This window comes from Leptonychotes weddellii, chromosome 2 (assembly GCF_054177405.1).
Source record: "Leptonychotes weddellii isolate Sample4059 chromosome 2, ASM5417740v2, whole genome shotgun sequence".
Lineage (NCBI taxonomy): Eukaryota > Metazoa > Chordata > Mammalia > Carnivora > Phocidae > Leptonychotes > Leptonychotes weddellii.
The window spans coordinates 166,309,064-166,335,901 of NC_138370.1; the positions used below are offsets into that span (position 1 = coordinate 166,309,064).

The window sequence follows — 26,838 nt, forward strand, 5'->3', positions numbered from 1 at the left end:
TGGTGAATAATCCTTTTAATGTACTGTTGGATCCTATTGGCTAGTATTTTGGTGAGAATTTTTGCATCCATGTTCATCAAGGATATTGGTCTGTAATTCTCCTTTTTGATGGGGTCTTTGTCTGGTTTTGGGATCAAGGTAATGCTGGCCTCATAAAATGAGTTTGGAAGTTTTCCTTCCATTTCTATTTTTTGGAACAGTTTCAGAAGAATAGGTATTAATTCTTCTTGAAATGTTTGGTAGAATTCCCCTGGGAAGCTGTGATTTTGATGAAAGTTTTATTGCTAGTAATTGCCATTTCTGTGAAATTTAATTTGGAATATTCTCTCCCTTCTAGACAACATAAAATTTATGTGATATTTTCTCCTCATTAAAATGCACTTGCCGGGCGCCTGGGTGGCTCAGTCGGTTAAGCGGCTGCCTTCGGCTCAGGTCATGATCCCAGGGTCCTGGGATTGAGTCCCGCATCGGGCTCCCTGCTCAGTGGGGAGCCTGCTTCTCCCTCTCCCACTCCCCCTGCTTGTGTTCCCTCTCTCGCTGTGTCTCTCTCTGTCAAATAAATAAAATCTTTAAAAAAAAATAAAAAATAAAAAAAATAAAATGCACTTGCCTTCATATACTGAATCTTACTAATATTTACATATTTAATATTGATGAGAGATAATTTGGTTTCAAAGACCTTTTATCTCATATTCCCTCCTATGGACTGAGCTTCATGATTTGTCTCGTGCAGCAACTGAAGACCAATAGTATTGTGAGGAGTTAATAATATTCATAATTAAGTGATTAATGATCATCAGTCTTGACAATTTCTGAAGAAAAATCTGTATGATTATTAGAACCTAAAAAATACAGTAATTGATTAAAACCTTTCTTAGGTTCTTTAACTTAAGCGGAGTTTCTCTATGTGCAGCTAACCCTCTCTTCTGTATAGATATCAACCTTTTGACTGTGTTGTTGTTTTCTGGATAGCTGAACAAAGTTAATTGATTGCATGACTGTTTTGCTAGTCAGAGTCTTTTGTATGCAATGCTGATTGTTGTGACAAAATTGAACAAGACATTGATGAGTCAGTGAATAAGTTTTTACTGAGGTACTATTCCTTTCAGGCCCTGGCTTAGGGAGGGAGTCTTGTGAGAAAATCAGCCAGGTAATTATGCTTAATTACATATAAATCTTAAATAGATTCTAAAAATAGTTACTAACTCCCATATTAGACTTGAGGTGCTAAACCAAACAAATTATAATAACACATCATAAATACAGTATAGAAGAATATAAAGGGTGTTGGGAAATTTGGAAAACATTTGAGGGGATGGATGATCCTGAAGGATGTGTAGAAATTAACTTGCCAGGCCAAGAGAACACAGAACCTACTTTGAAGAATGGACAAAGGCCATAAGATGAGAGATAAGAAAAAATGGTATCCGGGGTGCCTGGGTGGTTCATTTGTTAAGCGTTTGCCTTCGGCTCAGGTCATGATCCCAGGGTCCTGGGATCGAGCCCCGCATCGGGCTCCCTGCTCCGCGGGAAGCCTGCTTCTTCCTCTCCCACTCCCCCTGCTTGTGTTTCCTCTCTCGCTGTCTCTCTCTCTCTGTCAAATACATAAATAAAAAAATCTTAAAAAAAAAGTAAAAATGGTATCCTTGGAGGTGTGAAAAACAATTCTGTATTATGACAGTTGCACTTGTCTGCTTTGAATAGATCCTTGATCAGGAATTTGCATGAAAATACGGAACTGAAAACAATTTGTAAATGAAAATTCAAATCTTGATTTTAACAGAAGGTGAATTCTAAAAAAAATTAAGCCAGTAAAGTATTGATACCAAGAAATTGCCCAGTTTGGTCATGGTTTCAGTTTTTCAAGGGATCAGTCCATTTTAAAAGTTATATCTGGTAGTATATACAATTACCTGACCTTGTTGAAAGATTCCACTGGCCTCTCTATACATTTTGCATTAGTGTTTGATCAAAAGTAAATTATAGTCTTAAGACCCAGTCTATAATCAGTAAATGGGAATAATTTGTATTTATTATTAAGTAGTTTTCAAATATAGAGAAATAACTGCTTAATAGTTATGTTCCTGTTACCCAGAACTAATAAATGTGTTATTTGATCATGTTTGCTTCTGATAATGCTTTCTCTTAAGGAACTATCACATCCTTTTGTTTAGTCTTGGAAGCAACCTCTGATAACGCCTATTATGCATTTATAAGTAAAATAGTTTTGTGTTTTTTAAAAATTCACAATAATGCATACTAGATGCACTCTTGTTAATTTATTCCTACAACTTGCTTTTCTTACCAGATGAGCAAAAATTAAAAATCTCAACACCACCAAATGTCATCAAGGATGTGGGAAAGAAATTTGGTGATATCTACTAAATTCCAAAATGTAAAGTCCAGCACTTAACACTTCTAGGTGTATATCTTAGAAAAATTCTTATACATGCACACAAGAAAGCATTTAAAAGGATTTTCATTTCAGTATTTTTTGTAAAGTGTAGAACAAAAACAACCTAGGTACCTACCAATAGTTGAATGGTAAATAAATTTCAGTCATTGTCTTCTACTTATTTTATATTGCCCTAGAGCATAATAAGTGCTTAGTTTTTGGGGTGCCTGGGTGGCTCAGTTGGTTAGGCATCTGTCTTCGGCTCAGGTCATGATCTCAGGGTCCTGGGATCAAGCCCCATGTTGGGCTCCCTACTCAGTGGGAGTTTGCTTCTCATTCTCCCTGTGCCCCTCACCCCTGCTCATTCTTGCTCTCTCTCTCAAATAAATAAATAAAATATTTTAAAAAGGAGTGCCTGAGTGGCTCAGTTGGTTAAGCATCTGCCTTCAGCTCGGGTCATGGTGCCTGGGTCCTGGAATCAAGCCCCATGTCAGGCTCCCTGCGGCAGGGAGCCTGCTTCTCTCTCTCCCTCTGCCATTCCCCCTGCAACTCGTGTTCTCTCTCTGTCAGATGAATAAATAAAATCTTTTTTTAAAAAGTGCTTAGTTTCTATCCATCAAGTTAATCATTAGTACTTTGGAAATATATACACGAAATAATCTAGTTATGATGTGCTATCTCCATTGTTGAAGGAGTGATGCTTATAGATGTAATCACTTCAACTAGATCTAAATCAGCAGCAGGAGCAAGAAAATGCCCTTTATCCCCATTCCTGATCTTTTTTTTTTTTTTCCTGAATCCTTCTTCCCAGGCTATCTCTTCCCTTCTGTTACTGTTTTTGCTTTTCTAATTTGGATAATCCTAGAGATAACTCTGTGATTTTTCTAGCTCTTGAGCTACAGCTTTTATGATGTATAAAGGAGTAATGGTATCAGCAAAATACTTTAGTATAGGCCAAAGCACTGCTAACAAAATGTGAGATTTTCTATGATAACTAAAATTTCTCTAAAAGTTCTTTACTTATATATTTATGTATCTTGTATTCACTACATAAATGCTCATTGATTACATAATTTTACTGTGTGGTAGAAATATGTTGAGGGAGTATATTTTGTTTTCACTAGATTACAGATTAATGTGTTACTTCTAGAGCAAAACTATTAACATAGGTAGCCTAAGTATGGAGACAAGGCTGTGGGGAAAAAATTAAAGCATCTCTCACCTCGGTCAACTGTTTAGAGTTCTGAAAGAAGAAGAGTCAGGAGTATAAGCTTGATTTGAGTAGCTCTTTTAAAGATGAAACAGGACTTAGGTCTAGTTCATCCTTCAGATTCAAATTATCCCTAAACAGGGCCATGTGTCTAGGAATGGCCCAAAAAGGACAAGAATACCTTTATTGCCCTAGCTAGGGAGCTATAGCCTAATTTGCATGGTTAATGTAAAGGAGAGAGAGGCGTTCCCAGACCTCCTTTTCTTATTTCTGGTCTGTGAAATAATTAACTTTAAATTGACTATCAAAAGTGTAAAAGTTTAGAATTGGAAAAATTTCATTAATTCATTTTGTAACATTGACTAGGAATAACAGATTTATGGAGAGTGTGTTTTATGTGCTGCATGCTACGTAAAACATGAGCAGAATCAAAACTGGTGAATTCAGGGGTAAATCTGAATATGGATTAGATAGTAATGATTTTTTGAAGATGATCTTATAAGGTCTTGAAATAATAAAATTTTAATTGCTGAAGGAGAGAAATGAGATAGTAAAAGAGAAGACAACATTCAATTTTTTCTTTTAGTAGGTTACAGCACTCTACTATTTATGAAATACAAGTAAATAAGATCCCTGACCTGAGGAATTCAGTCTTCAGGAATAAATAATTGCAAGACAGTATCATAAGTGTCATTAAGTGTTATAAGTGTCGACACAAGGGAGACAGTAATCAGCTTCTACTTGGGGTCATATGGATCTTTAAAGATGAGTAGGAGTTTGACAAGTTGAAAAGGTAGAGCATTCTAGGCAGAGGGAACCATGGACTGCAATTTGAGAGACCTGACACCAAGTAGCATGTTTGAGGAACTGTAAGTGGTTAGATACACGGGAAGTATGAGGGTTGGGTTGAGTTGGAGACAAAGCATAAAAAATTGAGCTGGACAGATAACCTGGGGCAAGATGCTTCATTTAACAATTTTTCAAGGTACTGTGTGTACCATATGCTTTGTTTACCTATCCAGTCTTCTCTTTTAATTCTTCAAAATTCTATTCAGCAAATATTTACTGAATGCCAGGCACTATTCTAGGCAGTGGGGATACATGGGTGAATAAAATAGACATGGTCTTTGTCTTCACATAGCTGATGGTCTGCATGGCTAACACTGGTAAGTATGTAAGCAACTAGAATATAGCATGCTAAATGCTAAATAATATAGGTAAGTGTTGCAGGTATAGCAACCTAGAATAATGACAACCAAATTCAAGTTGTGGCCTGAATGATTGAATGATGAGTAAGATTTGGTGAGAATTAGGGTGAGTGTGGGGATAGAAGGAAAGGATTAGGAGTCTTCTAACAGAGGAAACTAAGGAAGTGTGAAACCCAGAGTTGAGAAATATGATAGTGTTTTCCCAGCAGGTTTCCCTACTCCACCTCTAGCCCTTGCAGTCATTCTCCCCACAGCAGATTGATCCATTAAAAGCACAAATTAAAATCGTGTCAATCTTATGCTCAGAATCCTCCAATGGTTTCCTGTCTCTCAAAATACAAATTTCTTACCATGGCCAACAAGGCCTAATGTGATCTGCCTTTGTACATTTCTGATCTCATTTCAGTCAGCCTGGCTTCCAGCCACCCTGGCCTCTTTGCTATTCCTCAGACATTTCAGAAATGATTCCATGTCACAGCCCTTGAATACGCTGTTCCTTAGAGAAGCTTTCCCTCGATAACATATTTGGTTGGTCATGGTTGGCATCATGACAATAGGTACTATTTATGCCTTTGTTACTGCTGCTTCCAAATTCCTAAAATAGTGCTTTGCACATAGTAGGCACTCAATAAAATTATTGAATTACATATAGCAGGTTGTGAGATAGACATTTTATTTTTCTTTGTGTCTTGCCAGAGCACCTAAGTGATAGGTAAATTGATATGGTAACAATAAAACCCAGTTGATTTTTTTTAAACCAACTTGAATTTTTATATTTTTTAAACATGTGTTTTCTTATAATGATTCTTTATAACTTAAATTTTCAATTCTTTAGCTATCGGTAAAGAAATAGTCACAGTATTACTTAGTGCTGTGTTTTAAATTCATAGTTTATTTTTACTCTTTTTGATCCTTAAGTTTTTCAGATTAACATGTCTGAATCATTGGTTTTATTTACGTAAATTCAATGTTATAACAGTAATAAAAACAACTACATTTTAATAAATACTTAGGCAGTTGTTTTCTAACAGCCTATTTTTCCTAAAATGTTATATTGTTATAGGTTATGTCTTCATTCAATCACAGTTGTAAACACAATATATTACATAAGCAGTGATTCAACTGTTATACATTTCAGTTATTTAAAATAGTAAAATTTTACACTGAGTTCTAAAAAATACATTGATTATATATAGAGTCACAGTTTACCTAAAGCATATGTTCCACATATTGCTAGTCCTAGTAAATGCTAATTATTGTTCTCTTATTCATCATCATTTTTTCTGTGGTCTCTGTTTTGTACAACTTACATCATTCCTACTTTCTTGAAGCATCATCTGGGCAGCCTTGATTAGAAAAAAGTCGTGTATAGGCAGTTAATGGCTGTTCACAGCAGAACACTGGGAAAAGAGGCCAAAGGTTGATTTTAAACAGATTTTATATCATAGCCTGTTTGTTTCTTCATATCATTTGGCAATCAATGCCTTCTCTGTTCTTTTTTCCTATGTAGTGCCTTCCCAGTCATGTCCTGTTCCTAAAACCACAAGATGAGTTGGGAATAGCCACATGTCAAATACAAGTGTTAATTTTTAGGTCATGAATTAGTAGATCAGCAAAAATATGAAATGTTAAAATGTAAGGATTACCTATCTGTCACAAATATAAAGTTTTTTCTCTTGCAAAAATTATAGGGGATGGAGTGTTAGATCTCTCTACAAAGAAAACCAGCATAAAATCTGAAGAGTCATCCATATGTGATCCTTCTTCTGAAAATTCAATGGCTGGGTAAGCAATATCTAGGAAATATAATTTAATATTAATATAAAATTATCTCTACAGAGAACTCTTAATACTACTTTGAGTAGATTGACATATATAGCTTTCTTCCAGAATTTTTGTCACTCATAAGTGTGTGTCTCTCATACCTTTCATTTGTCCTTTCTCTTTCTTTTTTATTCTTTCTGTTAAAGAAAAGTTATCAGAACAATCACCAAACTTTAGTTCATGTTACTAAAATGAACTACCAACTTAATCATAGGCTACAAACTAAGAAGCAGGACGAGTAAAGAAAATTTAAAATTCAATATTCAGGAGGCAATTTTAAGGAAAATATGTGATTTCACTATTTAATTTTTTTAAACAATCAAATTTTAAAAGTACCATACTTACTAATTCTTAGAGCTAGCTTATAGTGTTTACATTTTTTTCACTGTGCTTTAGGTGTGGTGGCAAACTTTATATAATATATATAATATATATCTAGTAAGCACCACAGAAAGTCCTTTCATGCTTTGAAAGTTCTCATTAAATTAATTAAATAAATAATTAGCAGTGAAATGCTGTTCTGTTGGATTTTTGGATTTTTATTTAGTAACTTTTGCATCTTCCCATTAACAAACTGCATAGGAAGCTTTTTTGTCACAATTAAATCTTAGATATAGAGTGTAATTTGTTTCAACTAAGACTGTAGTAGCTTTTGAGTCATAAAGTGTAGTTAGCTTCTGTTTGAGAAGCTGAAAATTACAGTGATATATTTGAAATAGAAATAACATTTATAGTATCAAATTATTTTACCCAAATATAACTTTATCTACTTGTTTCAAAATTTTAAGTTTTTGTCTAGAGAAAAATTAGTCTTGTGGAAATATGGGATGTTGTGTTTGGAAATATTCTTGCTGCTACAAATTTCCTTTAAAGGGGTTGACTCTTTTATTACTTGTTTAGCGGTAACGTCACGTTTCTACTAACAAAAACTCCTTTAGGATTTGGGTATTTTTTATAATGGAACTCTTAATTGTACAAATAAAAATTATAAGTGTTGCTCTGCAAGCATCTGTCAGAGGAATAGCAACATCATGAGAATATTTTTACAAATACTGAGTTAGGATTTTAAGTTCTTGGAAGGTCTGCCCGTTGAGGCCACCGTATGATTGACACATTGTCCTACCAGGACTGTAGCGTTTGCTTTGATAAGGAGTAACTACTACATCTCACAGACTTAAAAAGAGTCATAAGCAGTGATGTTACCTAAGCAAGGAGTATAATAAAGGAGTGGACCCTCCCCTTCCATAGCTGTGTGAGAGTCTCTCATGCATCAGTTTACCATCGTTTCATTCCATCCATCCAGGAGACTACACAGAAACAGAGAGGACTATGTGGAAAGAAGTGCTGAGTTTGCAGATGGTTTGCTCTCAAAAGCTTTGAAAGACATTCAGTCTGGAGCACTGGACATAAATAAAGCAGGCATACTTTATGGCATACCTCAAAAAACTTTACTTCTCCACTTAGAAGCCTTACCAGCAGGGAAGCCTGCATCTTTTAAAAACAAAACTCGAGATTTCAATGATAGTTTCTCATATAAAGACAGTAAAGAAACTTGTGCAGTGCTGCAAAAAGTAGCCTTGTGGGCAAGAGCTCAAGCAGAGCGCACAGAAAAAAGTAAACTCAATCTACTTGAAACCTCAGAATTAAAATTCCCAACAGCTTCCAGTTACCTCCATCAGTTAACTCTACAGAAAATGGTTACTCAATTTAAAGAAAAAAATGAAAGCCTACAATATGAAACTTCACATCCTACTGTACAGTTAAAAATTCCTCAGCTCCGAGTAAGTTCTGTTTCAAAACCACAACCTGATGGTCCTGGTCTGCTGGATGTTATGTATCAAGTTTCCAAAACCTCTCCAGTCCTAGAAGGATCAGCTCTCCAAAAACTGAAAAATATACTCCCTAAACAGAACAAAATAGAATGTTCTGGGCCTGTAACTCACTCAAGTGTTGACTCTTATTTTCTACATGGGGACCTCTCTCCTTTGTGTCTTAATTCTAAAAATGGAACAGTTGATGGAACCTCTGAAAATACTGAAGACGGACTGGATCGAAAAGATAACAAACAGCCCAGGAAAAAACGTGGCCGTTATCGCCAATATGATCATGAAATAATGGAAGAGGCTATTGCAATGGTAATGAGCGGAAAAATGAGTGTTTCCAAAGCACAAGGAATTTATGGGGTACCTCACAGCACTTTAGAATACAAGGTAAAAGAAAGATCTGGAACACTGAAGACTCCTCCGAAGAAGAAACTCCGATTACCAGACACTGGGTTATATAATATGACAGATTCAGGGACTGGCAGCTGCAAAAACAGCAAGCCTGTGTAGATTACTTGTTAGGAAAATGTTTGTATGTGTGTATGTGCGTGTGTGTATGTGTGTTTGCGTGTGTGTGTGTGTGTATGTGCACAGGTGTGTATTTGTGTGTCTATATACACACGTGGGAATTACAGATGCTCACTCTGACAGGAGACATGAAATTTTACAGTTCAAAAACCACTTACATGCCTTTGAAAAAAAAGTTTTATTCAGGGTTTTCACTGTGGACAGAATTATATAGTTGCTTACTAAATTCTGATAGTTTGTATTTAATCCTTGTATAAATAGGTGAAAAAGATTCAGGTTTTCTTTAGTAGTCAATAGCATAAAGCATTGTGGGAAAACAAGTAATTGTCAAGTGAAACATTTTTATTGGTGAAAGACCACTCCAGCCATTCAGTTGAACCATCTTATAATGGAAATATGATATTAATAGTTTGTAAACATTTTTACATACTACACTTACAGCTATTGTAAGTACATCAAACAACCAATCAAAGTTTAAATAGACAGCTATCTCCATACTAAGAAAAATTAATATATACAGTATTAGTACACTACAGTGTATTCTATGAAATATGAAATGCACTCAAGTGCATCCACCAGGAATAGAAAAGAAAACCTTAAATGATATGTATAATGAAATTTAATATTTATCATTTAATAGTTGATTTACAGGAAGTTGGGGTTTATAAGGTATATACTTTTTAAAAAAAACTGACACATAGTTAACCCCAGCAGCTATAGAATCCTTTAATATAAGATGGAATACTAAGAACAAAAAGTAATTTAAATTTAATTATTAAAATAATTTAATTTTGTTTTTCATTTGAAAAATAAGCTAATGTGTAAGGTTAGAAAAGAAAGTTGGAATGCAACTTAGAGCATGTTTATAATGTGCACAGAAAAAGCTTGAGAATGATATTTGGTTTAAATGTGCTGGTTAGTTGATGTTATGACTACTTTAAATTTTAAGGATTGTGACACACTCCTACTATTGAAAAACCTCAGTGTAACTTTAATATATTTGCTGCTGTGACATTTCAAAACATTTTCAGTTTATCAAAATGAATTACAGATTTCATTTTGGTGGGCGATACATTATCATTTTGCTAATAACCAAATTTGCAGTTTGTTCAGGGTCTTGAATAGATTTACAGATATTTAACACTGAAGCTGTTTTGAACTTTCAGTAATGTAAACTCTCTACTAATTGGGTAGTTAGAAGCTGGGCAGTGCATTTTAACTTTTACTAGACTCATGAGAGAGACCAATAATTTTTATATAGCAGTTTTAAAATGTGGTTCAGAGTATCCATGTTGGATTTATGGAGTATGCAGTTTTAGTGGTAAAATGTTATAAAGCATGTGCCTCCATATAAAGAATGGGGATTTGCTTCGTATATTCAGAATTCTCCGAGTGCCCCTTTTCTCTGTTAAAATTCAGGTTCTGATCATTTTTCTAAGCCAATTTTCCTAAGTCCAAAAGGAATACTTAAAGCTGAATTTAAAAAATAAGTGCACCTTGTCAAATACTTGTGTTTTTACACTTGTGTTTGTGTGTATCTAATAATCACATATACGTGTAATACTAAAGAGATTTTCAGCTATTACATTTAAAAACTGCTTACATATGTTTAAAAAAACTGAAGAGTGGGACACTACACAACCAGGTAGTTATTTGGTCTCTTAGATCTATACTGAACCCTCTTCAGCTTAACGTTACCTGCATACTAGGGTATGAATCCTCTTGCTCTTTTTTTTTTTTTTCCAAGTAAGTATACATAATAGATTGCAAAACAGCAGATGTCAGGGTCATCTTTCTTTTTAAAGAATTAAGCCATATTTTGTGAGGGCCAGAACTTGGATTATTTAATATATTTCCCCTTCTCCCCCATTGAAAAACAAATTTAAAAAATAAAGTAAATGTTTCAACACAATTTTATTGACCTCTTTATACAGAATTTTACTTGCAAAAATTTGGGGGCCTGAATGCATTACATAATATTTATATTGAGCTTTTTTATTCCTCACACTATATTTACATTAATAAATTGATTGAGAAGTTTATAGTAAAGGGATACTTACAGAACACTTTTATATCATTTAAAAGATGACCTGACCAAAAACTTTACAGGATTCATAAAATCAGGGATCATTTTGCTATTGACTTCACAGTGATCAGTAGTTTTATAGGTAATATTATAGTTAATTTGCAGCATTTAGTATTTGTATTATTTATTTTTGGTCAGAAATAGTAAATTAAATATTTTTTGATAGTTTATAGGTAATGATCAACCCATAACTTTTAAAAGAAACAAAATGTTTCTAATTATTGAGTTAACTTTTGATTATACAAACTAGGAAAGGCAGGGAAATTTATGGGTTCCCCTTCTCCCCAGTGATTCTATTAAGATGTTCTTTACGTTAAACTTTCAAAGTACTTTATAAATTTAGTTACCAGTTACTACTTATTAATTGACAGTTTTCTGAAAAATCCAGTTTCAGCAGACTTTTAATGAAGGTGAAAGCAACCCTTATATGCTTTCTACTTATTTGAATGTTCCTCAAGTATTTTATATTTAAAAGAAAAAAAAAAGAAGGAAAAGAAAAAACAGTGCCTCTGTTTTTAGAAAACTACTGCTCAGTAAAGTTGTTTAAACCATTTCTGGTAGCTAATGACAATTTTATATTAAATTGTATACTAACTTTAGTGAGACTGATTTTTTTAGTTGTTTACAGTACAAATACTTGTATTTGTTTTTTAATTGCAGTATTTCCATTGTCGCAGTAATTTAGTAAAACTCTGTGGCTGCCTTGATTTTGACAGATTTTGTTAATATAAACTGATTGTTAGGCAATTAGTTATATTTATGCATAAATCAATTGCACTATAATTCATGAATTATTTATTACAATATTTTCTAATGAATTCATGTATCTGTCTTGTGTTGTAAATGTACTGTAATTCTGTTCCTACTTTGTGTTGTTATATATCTAAATCTGATTGTATGAATTTTAATTGTTCAGTTAACGTGTTTCTAGGTTGTAATTTGTAGTAAAGCACTTCAATGCTTTTGCACTTAAATTTACAACACTGTTGGTGTGTGATTGATTTACTCATTCAGTAAAAGAAAAGAAAAGAAAAGAAAAGAAAAAAACTGACTACACTGACTTTTTTGATTCACTGTAGGAATGAGTTTTATTTATATTAATATGAAAAGTTGACTTCTCCAAAGAACAACAAAACTTGTAATGAGCAAAACTGATAGTAACGTATAAAAAAATAGGCAGGATGTTTTGGTTTATAAATCAAACTGGAAAAGGTTAGAAAAAAATTTAACATTAAAAACAAGGGAGCTATGAAAGATATAATTATAGAACCTTTACATAATTACTTGAGAATACTAGATTGGAGACCTATGTGTATTCAACTATTACTTACTCATATTAGGTTTTTCTTTGAGCCTCTAACGTGCAAGAAATATGAAAAAGAAAAATTTGGAGCCAAATAAGCATTATGGAATTTTATAATTTGAGAATTTAGTTAGCTAATATCTGATATGTGTGTATTAGATATAATCTAATGCCTTAATATCCAATTAGTAACTTTATGAAGCTATTCTTCATATACCATTACATGGGAATTATTGACCACTGTGGTATTTTGGAAGTTCCATTATTATAATAAAGTAATAAAATGGGAAAAAAAAAACCAAAAGTAATTAACTGAATAAGAAACTTTTTTAAAGTATAGACTTCCTTGAAATCTCAGAAGACAAATGTAAAAATCTTGGGGTGGTTTTCAGAATAGTTAACACTAATTATTAGTTTTAATTATTTCTACTTTCTATTTGACTTTGCTAACAGAAAAAACATTTAAGCATTTTAGAAAACTTAGGAAAGCAAATTAATCTTTAAATTATGATGCAATGAATTTTTCTAAGAAACAAAATCTCTTTTTATTTAATCACAGATATGTTTAATAGGCCATAACATAACTTTAAAGAAACTGTTGAAGTGCATCTATCAGAACTCTTGGGTTTCCTTTTGCTTATGTGAAAATTATAATTTTTAATTTGCTAGAAAAGAGTATATCACTTATATCTTCATATTTGATAGTTAACATTTCCTCATGTCTTTGTTCTCCATATATTTTTTGAGTTATCTAATAGTGAATCTTGGGAATCAGTTCCATCATTTACTCCCAATCATGATAAAACTAACCAAAAAAAAATATATTTTCAGAAAGGAAAGGATATTGGGGTCATGTCTGTGGACTTAAACATTTTATTATTAATTTCATATCTTTTTCTCACTTTGATAACTGCTTTTTGTCAAATCACATATTAGTTTTGGTGAAATACTGGTTGAATCTAGTAAAGTTACCGTTTTTCTAGAAAATTTTTGATCTAATGTTCAGAATTTGCTTTGGTGTTTTTGCTACTCAACAATATTTATAAAATGTAGATAAAATATTGCATACTTATCTGTGAAACAGGTTAAGTCAGTTTTAGAGAGCAAAATAAAATTAATTTCACTTTTCATTTTAAAATAAAAATCCTTTCTAATATATATGAATATAATAACCCTTTAAACAAAATACAATCTCCTATAGCAATTCATAATCAGTATATCCCAATTCCAACCCTAAATAAAATTTCTACAAAACAGGAACTATTAACAATAATAGCAAATAAAAGAAATCATGAATGGGAGGCTATTTTCATGTACAGAGTTTGGTGATATGTTTAATTTAAATAGATACTTTTCTGAAACAGAATTCTTTTAATATATTTTATTCTTCTTGCTGCTGGTATTGGATTAAAAAATTTTTTTTGTAGACTTCTGCCTTGGTTGCTAAGTAATCCTGGGTGTTAGTTAAAATTAGATGTATATTAGTTTCTTCAGTGGGACATTTTCCAGCATTTGAAATTAAATAATTAGGTAAGTAATGCCTTTAGTCTTCATGTAATTACTTTAGTATTTAAAATAAATTAAAAATAGATTTTATTTTTAAATAGCTTAGATTTTTTATTATTAGGTTAAAATGCCTGCAGCTTAATCTTAGAGAAGATATTCTGTTATTTATATGAAATCTAAATTCCTTAATTTTCCTTGTGAGTATGCAAAGCTTTCTTTTATCAATAATTTTTATTTTCACTACCTTGAAAAAATACCTATTTTAAATAAAGATAAGATTTTCTCCTACATCTTATTTTTCTTATTTGCACTAATACGGGTTGATAATTATCAAAATAACTTACAAAATGTCTACTTTCAAAAATGTAACTCCTTCTGAAGCACTTGCCATTAAATATTCTTAATACGTCCAAAGCACTACACATTAGCAATCTATAAATATAATCATACCTATAATCAGCTTTTATATCACAAAACTAGGGCTTTCCTTTGACTATGATACTTGCCATGGGAAATTAATTATCATCGTGCTTCATTATATTTTTGCTGAACAATAATCAAGATGTCATTAGTGCAGCTCTGTAGGAGTTAGGAGTCCAGCAATACCAAAATTTCTTTTGTTCAAACTCTGTTAAAATTGTAACTCCTTATAATACTGGTATTTTTGCTGTAATTCATTTTTTGTTTGATTTTTATTTTTAGTTCAACTGTTGATGCAAAATCAGAGGAAGCTACTAAAATGGAAAAAGGAAAATCAGCATTAAGCAAAGTTTTGGAATCTTTGTGCATACATCACCAGCAACAAGTTTTGGCCATGTTGAAATTAGTCCAAGAGCAGAATGCTGCTTCTCTTTGCTCTTGTAATGCATCATATACTGTGTCTTCAGAATCTCAAAAGCCCCTAATTGAAGATGATTTACATGGTCTATTCTGTAATTATGAATATAGGCTGGCAGAAAGAGGGTGTTTACGAAATGAAAGACAAAGCCCTGGTTTTGTGCCTCTGCCAGTCTGTATTAAAGATTTACATTGTTTATCTTGCCAAACTGTAACTATTGAACACATTAAGACAGTAGTGAATAGAGGAATTGCAAACAGTTCTAATTCTCACAGGTGCTGTTCTGGACTGTTACCAAACATTCACTCCACAAAACCAACGTTTCATGCTCCTCTTTCACCAAGGGAAGTATGTGGTGTTTCAGTCAGTCTTAAGGACTTTTGTGGATCTCGAAGTCCGTCACCTCCCCCATTATCACCTGTACAGACTGAAGGATTCGAAAAATTGAAAGATGTCGTCTCAGAGCTTTCGGCCTTAGAAGATAATGGACTTGAAATAAACATTAACCAGCCTCCATCTCTCATACCAGCAGAAATAAACAGTGACAAGGGTGACCGCGAAGGTAAAATACGTAAAACTAAAAAATCCAGTGACTCTGATTATTTGCTTCTGGAAGACAGCGGTAATTGTACTACAAATCGTGAAAAAGGTGAAACTACTATAATTTTTCAAGATTTAATGGATCGTATTAATGAAAAACTAAAATCAATAGAAACTACAGATGTGACAAACCTTATAAAATTATCTAGCAGTGATTGTAATACAGATAATGATTTAAAACTGAGAGATTTAATATCCTCACTCTTGAATAATGCCAAGGCCAGTGATTACAGTTTCATGGAATTGCTGAGTCAACATGATAAAAAGGTAGAAAATAAAATTATTCAGACAAGATTTCGAAAGCGTCAAGAAACCTTATTTTCAATGCACAACTCTCCTGATTCACCCATGTTTAGAAGGCAGTCTTTACAAATAAAAAGAGAACTTGCTAGTCTTGATGAAAATTTTGTAAGAAAAAAATACACTGAAAAAAATTCAAGGAAGTTGACATGCAATGATGAGATACTTTCCATGGACAAAAAAGAATTCTATCATTGCCAAGGGTCTTTACAAAATTCTGAAAGCTTACAAGATAATAATCATGCAGAAACATCATTTTCACCAGATTGTGCATTACAATCATTGCAACTACCTCTTCATAGTTTAGAAACTAACTTGGCTTTTGATGCATTTTCAGAAAGCTTTAAAACAACTTCCCCTGGGAAAATGAGCATAAAATCACAGGAGAAATCTGCAGCTGGAAAAAAACTTTTGCAAAATCACAAGGAGAATCCAAAACTGGAGAATACTCAAACTCCTTTGAAAAGTGATGTTCCTGGACTTTTGAGCAGAACTAAACGAAATATTGTGCGCCCAGGGTGGTATTCTATATATGTAACAAATAATTATGTTTTTAAAAAATCCCCTAAGGCCAAAAAACTTTCTGAATCTACAAAAAAAAAAGACCCAGTGAAAAATATTCAAATTGAAAGCTCACACAATATAGATCTAAACAAAATTGCAATGAATTCTAATTTACAAGTTGTTGTGGAGCGTTTGGAAGACACAATAAATATGGCCAAAAAGTCTTTGAATAATCACTCATTATCTGAAGGATGCAAGGCATCCAAGAAATTGATAGAAATTAATGGTAAAGATCAAACTGCAGGTAGAAATATGACTCTTACTTTAAGCAGAACGACATGCAAAGAACAGAGTTTATCAAAATCTGTGGTAGCAGCCAGCAATATCAAAAGCAGTCATATTCCTACAATAGATATGAATAGCAAAAGACTTGATAATCTGGAAAAGTCTTCTATTTTAGATGTGAGTAGCTTGATTTCCAATGTTCAAAGTGTGCCAACAAAATATGAAGCCATTGAAAGCTCTTCTTTTTCCAGCTATTCTAGCCCTATCAAACTCATGTTTTTATCTGAGGTTAAAAGCAGTGAAGGAGTCAAATATACTTTAACTTCAGTTGGTACTTCCAAATCAAATATTGATCTTCCTTCTGAAAAATGTCCAACTCATCATGTAATTGAAAAAAAAACAGAAACAAATAAGGATGTCCCAAATGCTAACTTTGAAAATTATAGTTCTAATCTTAATGATAGTGACCCTTTACAGGGAGAACTAAACAAATTTAATTGTGCAAAAGAAACTACAGAATCCCCTGCAATGTTTATAGATGATATGAATAGTGATAAGCCACAACATGAACCTAAGGAAAATCCAAGCAATGGTATTGATTCATCTTTTAAACGAAAACCAGGTAGACCTAAAAAAATAGGTCCCCAGGTTGTGAAACAAATTAAGCGGCCAATTGGAAGACCACCAAAACCTAAAACTGATCAAACAGACATCACCATTTGCCAAAATGAGTCTTCTAGTGCTGGAAAGAAAAGTCCAGAATCTCTCCTATCAGAAGTAGAAGAAGGTATTTATAAAAAGAGTATTACTGTAACTGTTATTTATGGAAGATCAAGAAGAAGTAGAAGGCATGTTTCTGAAGGAACTGTAAACATAAGCAATATTATGTCTTTCAGCAATAATGTTGCTGATTTTCCAACTGAATGTAACAGTCTCAGAAATACTAGAGAATACAAAATTGACTCAGGTGAAAGAAGTGCTGTTTCAAGTTTGACTACTGAAAGTGAGATCTTGGGGTCTGGCTTTGAATATGTTAGGCCTATCAAGAACAAGTCTGTGATACCTCAACCTTCCAAGAACATTATTCGACCAAATCAGAAGCCTTTTGCAATAATGAGGAAGCCTGGTAGACCTGCAAAAGTGAAAATCTCTGGCATATCTGTGACTATTAATAGAGTTTCACCTCAGGAGAGAGAAGTAAGTATTAGCAGCTGCTTACCTCCTTTAGAACAAGAAAATACATTAGAAAAAAATCTGGCTGAAGAAAAGTATGATCACCAATGCAGTAAGATGGATACAAGGCACACTGAAGCTGACATATTTAAGAATGGATCAAAAAGTATGGTTGCTACTATACCTTTGAGACATTCTATTAGGGATAGAAAACCATCTCTCCATTTCTTACATCCATTAGCATCGTCTAGCTCACTTATTTATAGAAATGCTCTGCTCCGTAAATCATATAAACTCCATTTGCAGAAAGGTAAAAGTCAGAAGGAAAAACATAGGCAGTCAAGGATAAAAATAGCTTCGAAAGGTACCCCAGCAACTAGAAATTCAAGGAATGCAAAAATGTGTTTGGAAGATAACAAATTAATACCCATTTCTGAAGTATCCTTGGACCCTATAATTTCATCAAATCCTTTGCTCAGGTGGTGGGCTGCTTCTACTTCAAACGATTCCTTACTAGAGGAATTAAACAATAGATTTGAGCAAATAACAAATGCTTGGGTACAAGTGAGTGGAGATGAAGCTGGAAACTGTGTTCATAAAAAAAGAGAACGCATTGAAAATGATAATTTCAAAATAGCAAACCCTTTGGAAACCTGTCTTTTAGAACTTGAAGTTTCACCTGTAAAAATGCTTTTTCAGAAAAAGTATGATTTGAATGAACTCTGTATCTGGTTTATGCAAACAACAGAAACACAGTCTCTTTCACTAGTTAGAAAAGCAAATGCTCGAAACCCTTTGGAAGTAATAAACACCAGAGGAATTAAATTAGGGACCAAATATTCTAATTTTAATACCAGCCCCTTCAGAAAGCACTTTAAAAAATTTGCACTATCTTCTCCTTCAAAATCAGCAGGGAAGTTGCATATACTGCATAAAATGGTTAGCTCTCCACTGTTAAATGTGAAAAGTAATTTAACATTAGCTAGATTAAAAAGAACTGAGTTTAAGAGGTTGCAACATGCAAAGTGGAAAAGAGAGGGAAAGCTGCACAACCATGGAACAATTGATTGGATCTCTAAAAGGAGGAACTTAAGATTTTTCTGCCAGAACCAATTTTTAAATAAGACTGAGGGGGGAACAAAGGCTGACATCCCACTCCAAGGAAAAAACACAATAGATAATCAGTTTATTTTGCCACCTGAGATCAGGGATGACTCTTTGCAACAGAAGGTGGTGATGTCTGACTTGAAAACACATGCTAGTTTAGAGAATAATTTTAAGTCAGAAGCAAAGGAGAATGGAACAAATTGCAGCCAAAAAGATTTTGAAAAGGGACCAAGGCTAGGAAATGTATGTCCAAATAATTGGAGGTCAAAAACCTTAAAAGATTGTAGAATATTTTTGAGGAAGATCAACTATCTTGAACACAGAAATACTTTTAAGCTAAATACAATCATTTACTCTCCTGAATCTATTGACGGTGGAAGTAATCATCAGACTCATAGAGAAGAATCAAAGTGCTTTACCTTAAGATCCCATTCTGCTAGGCAAAATTCTTTTAAAAAGCAATCTAAAGAAATAGAAAATGCTAAAACAAATAGTCCTTCAACCAATAAATTTCCTGGCCAACTTGACAACAGTAAATTAAATAAATGTGTTAACTATGACAAGAATCCTGATAGTTCTGATGTTCTTAGCAAATTGAACAAAAGAAAAAGACCACCATGGAAGACCACAGAAATGTCAACAAAAAGACATAAACGACAGTCTTGCAACAGTGGACAAATGGCAAACTATTATTCAAAATCCCAACTAGGTAAGTTTTTCTCTACTTAATTTTAAAGTTTCATTGTAGGTGCCTTGAGTAAAGTATGAGATAATGGGTAGAAAAGGAACAGCTGATTTAGTTTCAATTTATTTCCAAAATATTTGGACAACCTAATTTCTTGGCACCTAGTATGAAACTCACGAAATTAGGTTCTACTAAATGTACCCATGCACTTCCCTACATCTTAATGTGTCCAGAATTGTAAGCAAATTAAAATATATTTAGTAGAGACATAGAAAGCTCCTAAACATATATCATTAATATACAAGTTATATTATCTGTTTTTGTATTTGATCTAATATAAAATATAGAAAACAGTGTGAATGGTAAATATGCCCAAGGAGCTATCTAAAAATTAACTGCTACACTACAGGATAATATGTATTCATTGTCTTGATAAATTAATAGCTTTGAGACCATGTGGAAAGAAGTAAAGACTGTCTCTGCTAAGTCGATGAGGTCTATAACATATATAATAATTCTAGTAAATCAGTCTCACATTCACCATCAAATTGTTAATGTCCTCTGGTACTGCTTTGAGAACCATCTTAAGACTCTGCTTATTTAAATAGTGTCAAGGAACAAGATATTTTCTTCAATAAATAAGCAAATTTGTTGAATAGGTTTTTTTTCAGATGAGACATTGAACTAGATTCCACAGATACAAAGATGAGGATTTTTTTCCAGAGATAATCTATAGTGTAACAAGGGAGAAAATCATATACAGATACTGTTAAGGTAATGGTAAATTTAGAATGTAAACTGAAATTACTTTAGTAAGTAATTATGTGCTTTACTCAGTTATGCTGGCCTGACTTTGGTGCCTCAGGGAGACTGTTCCCCTCAGACCCTAGCAAGATAGGATATGAACACTGTAGTTGCCAATGGAGCCAGTTCCATCTCAGCTTATTGATAGGTGCTAGACAGTTCAGGATTTGTAGAAGTATGGTAATGCTCATTCCATTACTTCCTGGACATGCGAGAGAGTGCCAGGTTACATTTGTAAATTTAAGGCTATTTTATTTTATAGTTGCATTGTTACATCGTATATTTTAGGGGCTTATGGAGGTATTGATGGCTTTATTTTTGTTACCTTTTTAAAACTTTTTTAAAAGCTAAGAAACAATTATTAAATTTTCTATTAAAATATTAAAAGCAATAAACTCAAGTTTTAATAGGTTAGATGATTATAATGACCCCGACATTCAATTAATTGAATGACTTTAAAATGCCTATTTCAGTAATATTTAACATGCATTAATTAAAAATTTTTAACTTTGTAACATGTGACAATTAAAGCTTTAATGTTAATCAAATTAGAGTCTCCATTATGAAAGATGAATCAAATTGAAAAATAATGTCCTTTGTTTCTTGTCCTTAGGATAACTAAAAATAACATGACAAATAGCATGTCAGGAAAAAAGAGGGAAGAAGCCTGATAGTGATTAAAAAAAAAAAATTTATAATTCACCTAAAAATATATACACATATTTTTGAAAGACTGTCATGAATGGAGTAGAAAGTGCAGTGTTTCACTTTTAATTCTTTCATTCTCATTTCATGCTGTTAGAGTTTACCAAAGGTAGTTTACAACAGAACCGTATTTTGTCCTTCTAGCTTCTTAACCATTGTATCTTCCTAAGGTATGAATATAAAATTTATATTAATATGATTCTTTATCTCACTAAATATGAGATCACCCTGGAAAAATCAGATGGAAAATGCCTCATTATTGCTTTTTCACATTAATCTCAAAATCCTTTTGTGATTTTTTAAAAAAATTTAGCATTGTTGTTTTACACCTTTTCTCATTTTTAAAATTACTAGTACTATTTCCTGTTCTGCTTAAAGTTTTATTTATCTTTTACTGATAACTTTCCTTCTTTATTTAACATTCCTTTTTGTAATCAAGGACATTATTTTTACAAAGTTGTATTTATAGCAGCTTTTGTTATATTTATCTGATTTTAAAATGTTTCTTAAGGTGTTCTTTTTTTTCTCATTATTCTTGGTATTCCATACTTCTTAATGCCTTTTTGGAAATGACACTAAAATTCATTATCAGTTTTATATGTGTTTTTCTTCATCATAGAGTAATTAGTGACTGGAGATTTGAGAGAGATTTTTAACAACAAGGACTTTTCTAGAAAAATTCATAAGGCAATGTATATAATGAATTAGGGAATATTTCTATTGATGAAAAGTTTTGCTTCTGCCATAAATGTCTTGTTTTTGTACATTTCAAGATTTACTGTCTAGATATAGTTTAATACATAGGAGTTTTAAAACTTATACTTCAGAACATTTGTACTGCTGTGTATCAACTGTAGACATGGCAAGGAAAGAAGAAATGCAATTCTATCCTATTCTTAATTCAGTATATACTTAATGAATGCCTACAACATGCTCTTAGATACTGTAGAAAGTTCAGAAAGTTCCCTTTCCATCTGAGTAAGAAAACAAGACTTGCATCATGTACATATATTCAGTAAATAGAGTATATTTTATGTTTTAAGTGAGATATTATATTATTAATTATATTAAGGGGATAGAATGGCTAAAGTCATGGTTTGTGTTCTCATGGAGCTTATCATTTCATAGGGGACAGTGAATAGGCAATTCCAGTAGAAAGTAGAGTGCTATGATTGGGGAGAGAGGTGGTTTGTAGAAGCACCAAGGAGGGAAATTGAACCCAGGTTTAGAAAATTAGGCAAGGATTCTTACATAGTTACATCTAAGCTGAGATTTGAAGGATGCCAAAGTATTAGAAGTCAGGGGAGAAGTATTTCAGGAAGAGCAAACTGCATGTGGAAAATTTGGGTGACAGAACAGGCTTATAGAACACTGAGTAATTTAATTCATATAGCTGAGGCATAAAAGAGAAATTAAGAAAGGGGCAGGGGGTGGACAGAAAAATGGCAAAAGATAAAGCTACTGAGGGAAGCATAGCCCAAATTGTGAGGCCAGCATCAGTTAATGAAAAAATGTTTGGAGCCCTAGTATGGCAGTAATGGAGAACAGATAAATTTGATGGAGGTCTATGAGATAGAATCAGTACATCTTAGAGAGTAGAGGAATAAAGGGTAATGTCCAGGTTTGTGCTTGAACATCTAAGTGATAGATGATAGTAACATTCACTGAGATATAAGAGCATTAAGAGTGTGCAGTTTTAGACGTAAGCAGTTTGAGTGGAATATCTAAGAAAAGATGTTTAGGAAGCAATCACAGTTGACCCTTGGACAATGCAGAGGTTAGGGGTGCTAACTTCCTGTGCATTAAAAAAATCTACATATAACTTTTGACTCCGCAAGAACTTAACTACCAATAACCTGTTGACCGGAAGCCTTACTGATAACATGAACAGTTAATACATATTTTCTGTTATATGTATTATATACAGTATTCTTATAATAAAGTAAGCTAGAGAAAAGATTTTATAAGAAAATCATAAGGAAGAGAAAATACATTTACAATACTGTATGTATATTTATGGGGGAAAAAATCTGCGTGTAAGTGGACCCACGCAGTTTAAACCTGTCTTATTAAGAGGTCAGCTTTGGTTAATATGTGTTTGTTTCTCAGAAAAGAGGTCTGAGCTAGAGATAAAGATTTTGGAGTCCATAAATAATTGAAACCATGAGAGTGGAATGGATTGCTCAGTGTAAAATGGGAAGAGCCTAGGACCTCAGAGCCCCAAAGATATAGAGGAAAAAAAAAATTGTGCACAGGGGCACATGGATTGCGGAGGTGGTTAAGTGTCCCAACTCTTGATTTTGGCTCAGGTCATGATCTCAGGGTCGTGAGATTGAGCCCTGCATCAGGCTCCATGCTCAATAGGGAGTCTGCTTGAGATTCTCTCCCTCTGCCCCTGCCCACCACTCGAGTGCACACGCGCACTCACTCTTTCTCTAAAATAAATCTTAAAAAAAACAAAAAAGTACACAAAAGGAGACTGATGAGGGTAGTCAGGAAGTAAGAGGAAAGCCAGGAGAGTGTGGTAGAAAGGAAATGTGTTTTAAGAAGGCATAAAACAACAGTGTGAAATGTTGAAAAGAGGTTAATTAAGCCTTGAAATGTTTCCACTGAAGATAGCACAAAAGGTTATTGTAATGATTTTGGAGAGCGTAGTTTTGGTACGCAGCCAGAAATCTTATGATTGAGTTAATGCAGGAAGAGGAAATGAAGAAAATTAGCATAGAAAACCAAATGGCTCTGACTGGACAGGAGATAGGGAGATAGTGAGAGGAAGCCCTCATGAAGACTGTTTTTTTAAAAAAAAAAGTTTAACTGCTGCCAATGAGGAGAAGCCAGTAGAGAATGAAAGGTTTAAGATACAAACAAGATGGCAAGCAGTGGAAATGGAGTGAAGCCCCAGAGTGAATTATTGGACATTATGGGCCATCATTAGATAGTTTTGGTGAGAAGAATCACTTCTCTCTTAAAACATGAAAACAGTGGAAACAATATATGGGAATGCACGTTAGTTCACAAATTCATGGGCAAAATATTGAGAATATTAGAGATATTTTCTATGACTCCAGAGGTAATTTAAGAATAATATGGTGGGTATTGTGCAATGTAGATAACGTTTGAAATACTCTCTCAAGAAATAACAGGGTTGAACAGTTTTGTGAATCTCAGCCGCCAGAATGTAAGCTTGGAGAAAGGTGGGCCCTTAGATTTAATTGGGTTAATTGGGTTCACCAAGTGGGTATAACAAAAGGACAAAGAGATCAGGCCGAGAACTCATTCCGTGAATAGTGAGAAACTGAATAAAGTGTAATTCTAGGGAATCTTTTCTAATGATAGCATACAGTATAGATTTTTGAGGGGAAGGACAAAATGGGGTGTGTGAAAGGCTAGGTGCAAGAGATGATTTTTGAGGTGATAATGGCCTAAAATGGAGTGACTATTGAAAATAATAATATAGAACTTTTGCATATCAGTGTCTTTTGAGTTACCGAAGTAAATGTGTGCCTTTCCTAATTGATAAAGATCTGGATGTAAATAAGCTTACTTTGGACACATCTAAGGAAGTTTTAAGACTAGAATAACTAATGTGGACTTGAGGTAGCTATACTCATTGTACTTATCCTAAAACTAAATTTTGCCATAAAAATTCAGAATTCAAATTGATACTTTGAATTAGATTCTGAGCTGACTGAAAAAAAGTCAATTTGTCAGCTTCTCCTGCTTTGTCATCTATCCTCAAAAATGACTGAATACAATTTTTCCATTTAGAATTGTGGTTTTCACACAGATATGTTAACTGATGGGTGATTTTTAATTAATAGTATACTCCTTCAACTACCTAAAACTGAAACCAACCATGCATCCTCCTCTGGTCCTGCTCATGAATGGTTTACCACATTTTTTGCATCCTAACTCAAAATATCCTTTTAAATTTGTATGGTTGAGGCAAACCTTGGCACAGAATATCTTTAAACATGTTCAAATAAAATTTAGAGTTAGCATTTCTTCACGTGCTATTATTCAGCTTCATAATTATCATTTAATGGAAGAACTATGTAGCATAGAGTAGATGATTTTCTAAATTTCATTTTGATAGAAACACATTGCTAGATGACTCATTGTCACCTTAATCTAGTTTGCCACACAAGCATTCCAGAGATATAGTCCAAGAAGCACTAGTCCTCCAAGATGTTCTGTGGGAAAAGGGTCCTATGGTCTAATAACTTTGGGAAATGCTCAGTCCTGTGCTTGTTGAATCACTATGCCCCATTAACATGTTAAACAGCATTCTTCAAACTTTATATATCATATCATATCATATATCATATCATAGCTTTTTATGTCCCACAGTTTGGGGAACATAATTGGAAAACACTGCTCTATATAGTTTCCTGCTAGGGTTTCTTTATATTTACTGTGATATTCCCAGAAAAATGCAATGACTATAAAAACATGTTAATTTATATACTAGATTTGTTCTTGGACATAAATTAGAGTAATCAAAATTAAGTTGTAAGTGCTTTATTAACATTCACCATTAAAAGAACACTGTGGTAAATACCTATAAGCCAAAGATGATCATATTCTAATGAGTCCATTTTGTAAATTTCATTTTTGTATATTAGATTTTCATTTCATGTTAAGAAAGGAGGAGTGGTGGTAGCAGTCAATTCAGGTAGCTTTACCATAGATATTACAAACCATGAGAAAATATCTTATGAATTTAGGAAAACATATGAGATCAGTGTTTTTTGTCAAGTCTTAATTTCATATGACATCAGTATCTCCTCAAGTCTTAATTAACCTTACACCATCTTAATTTGGTCAGAACTGGATGAAGTGAAGATAGATATTTTAATGGAAAAATGAAAAAAATCATTGGCATATTCTTTTTTATTTGGACTTCATATTACCTCTTTACTAATTGACAGTGCCACAAGTGAAACTGTTAAAACTTTTGGTTATTTGAAGTATTCTAATGAAATCAGGAATTTTTTTTTTAATTTTTTTTTTTTGTTTAAGATTTTATTTATTTGCGAGAGAGAGAATGAGAGACAGAGAGCATGAGAGGGAGGAGGGTCAGAGGGAGAAGCAGACTCCCTGCTGAGCAGGGAGCCCGATGTGGGACTCGATCCCGGGACTCCGGGATCGTGACCTGAGCCGAAGGCAGTTGCTTAACCAACTGAGCCACCCAGGCGCCCCTGAAATCAGGAATTTTTAATAAAAATCCGTTCTATTTATAATTGAGTTTCTTCCCTATCAGCATAACTTTCATAGGAACTGAGTAAGGAGAAGAGTTTTAGGTTTTGAAGCATTTCTAACTCTTGCTATAATGCTTTATTAAAATATAGAAGAGCTACTTTGATAATCTCCTGTCTTGATTTTTTTTTCTTAGAATTTTTCTTGACTATTTTATATCCTATTGCTTTGTTAACCATTACTGAGTTTTTCACAATATTCTACTTGACTAATTACCCCACATCTTTCATGGGAAACCATCTAATTTACTCAACAAATTGGATACTTTTTCTTTTGATCTACTAGGCTTTGTGTTAGACATTAGAGTCACAGAGGAACTCGGGGAACTTACAAAAAAGTATGTCAAATTGTTTTTACTTTGGCAGCACAGTATAATTTGAAGAAAGATAATTTGATTGATTCTCCATACTAGTGGATATGGAGTATAGAACTATTTTCAAACATAAAACTAATTCTCTAAATTGGGGCACCTGGCCCATGGCCTGTTTGTAAGTAAAGTTTTATTGTAACACTCCAAGTTCACTTAGGTGTTGTCATTGCTGTTTATGCCACTGAAGCTGAATTGAGTAATTTCATAAAGCCCACAAAGCTTAAAATACTTATTACCTGGCCTTTTGTGGAAAAAAGTTTGCTGACCTGTATATATCAGTAGAATTTTGGTATGTGGCTAGAAAGTCCTTGGGTTGTTTAAAAAT

General features: G+C 33.2%; 1 protein-coding gene across 10 annotated transcripts in view; it reads left to right on the forward strand.

Annotated features, from left to right (window-relative positions):
• LCORL (ligand dependent nuclear receptor corepressor like) overlaps positions 1-26,838 on the forward strand; it is a 164,720-nt gene that overhangs the window by 117,956 nt on the left and 19,926 nt on the right. For 6 of the 10 annotated variants that reach the window (XM_081812559.1, XM_081812564.1, XM_081812563.1 and 3 more), the window contains 2 exons: positions 6,505-6,598; positions 14,586-19,399. In XM_081812559.1, the coding sequence (XP_081668685.1) occupies positions 6,505-6,598; positions 14,586-19,399 (4,908 nt within the window). Of the gene's footprint in view, positions 1-6,504; positions 6,599-7,940; positions 12,049-14,585; positions 19,400-26,838 lie in introns of those variants that run through there. The other 4 variants (XM_081812566.1, XM_081812567.1, XM_081812565.1 and 1 more) reach the window with 3 other exon arrangements.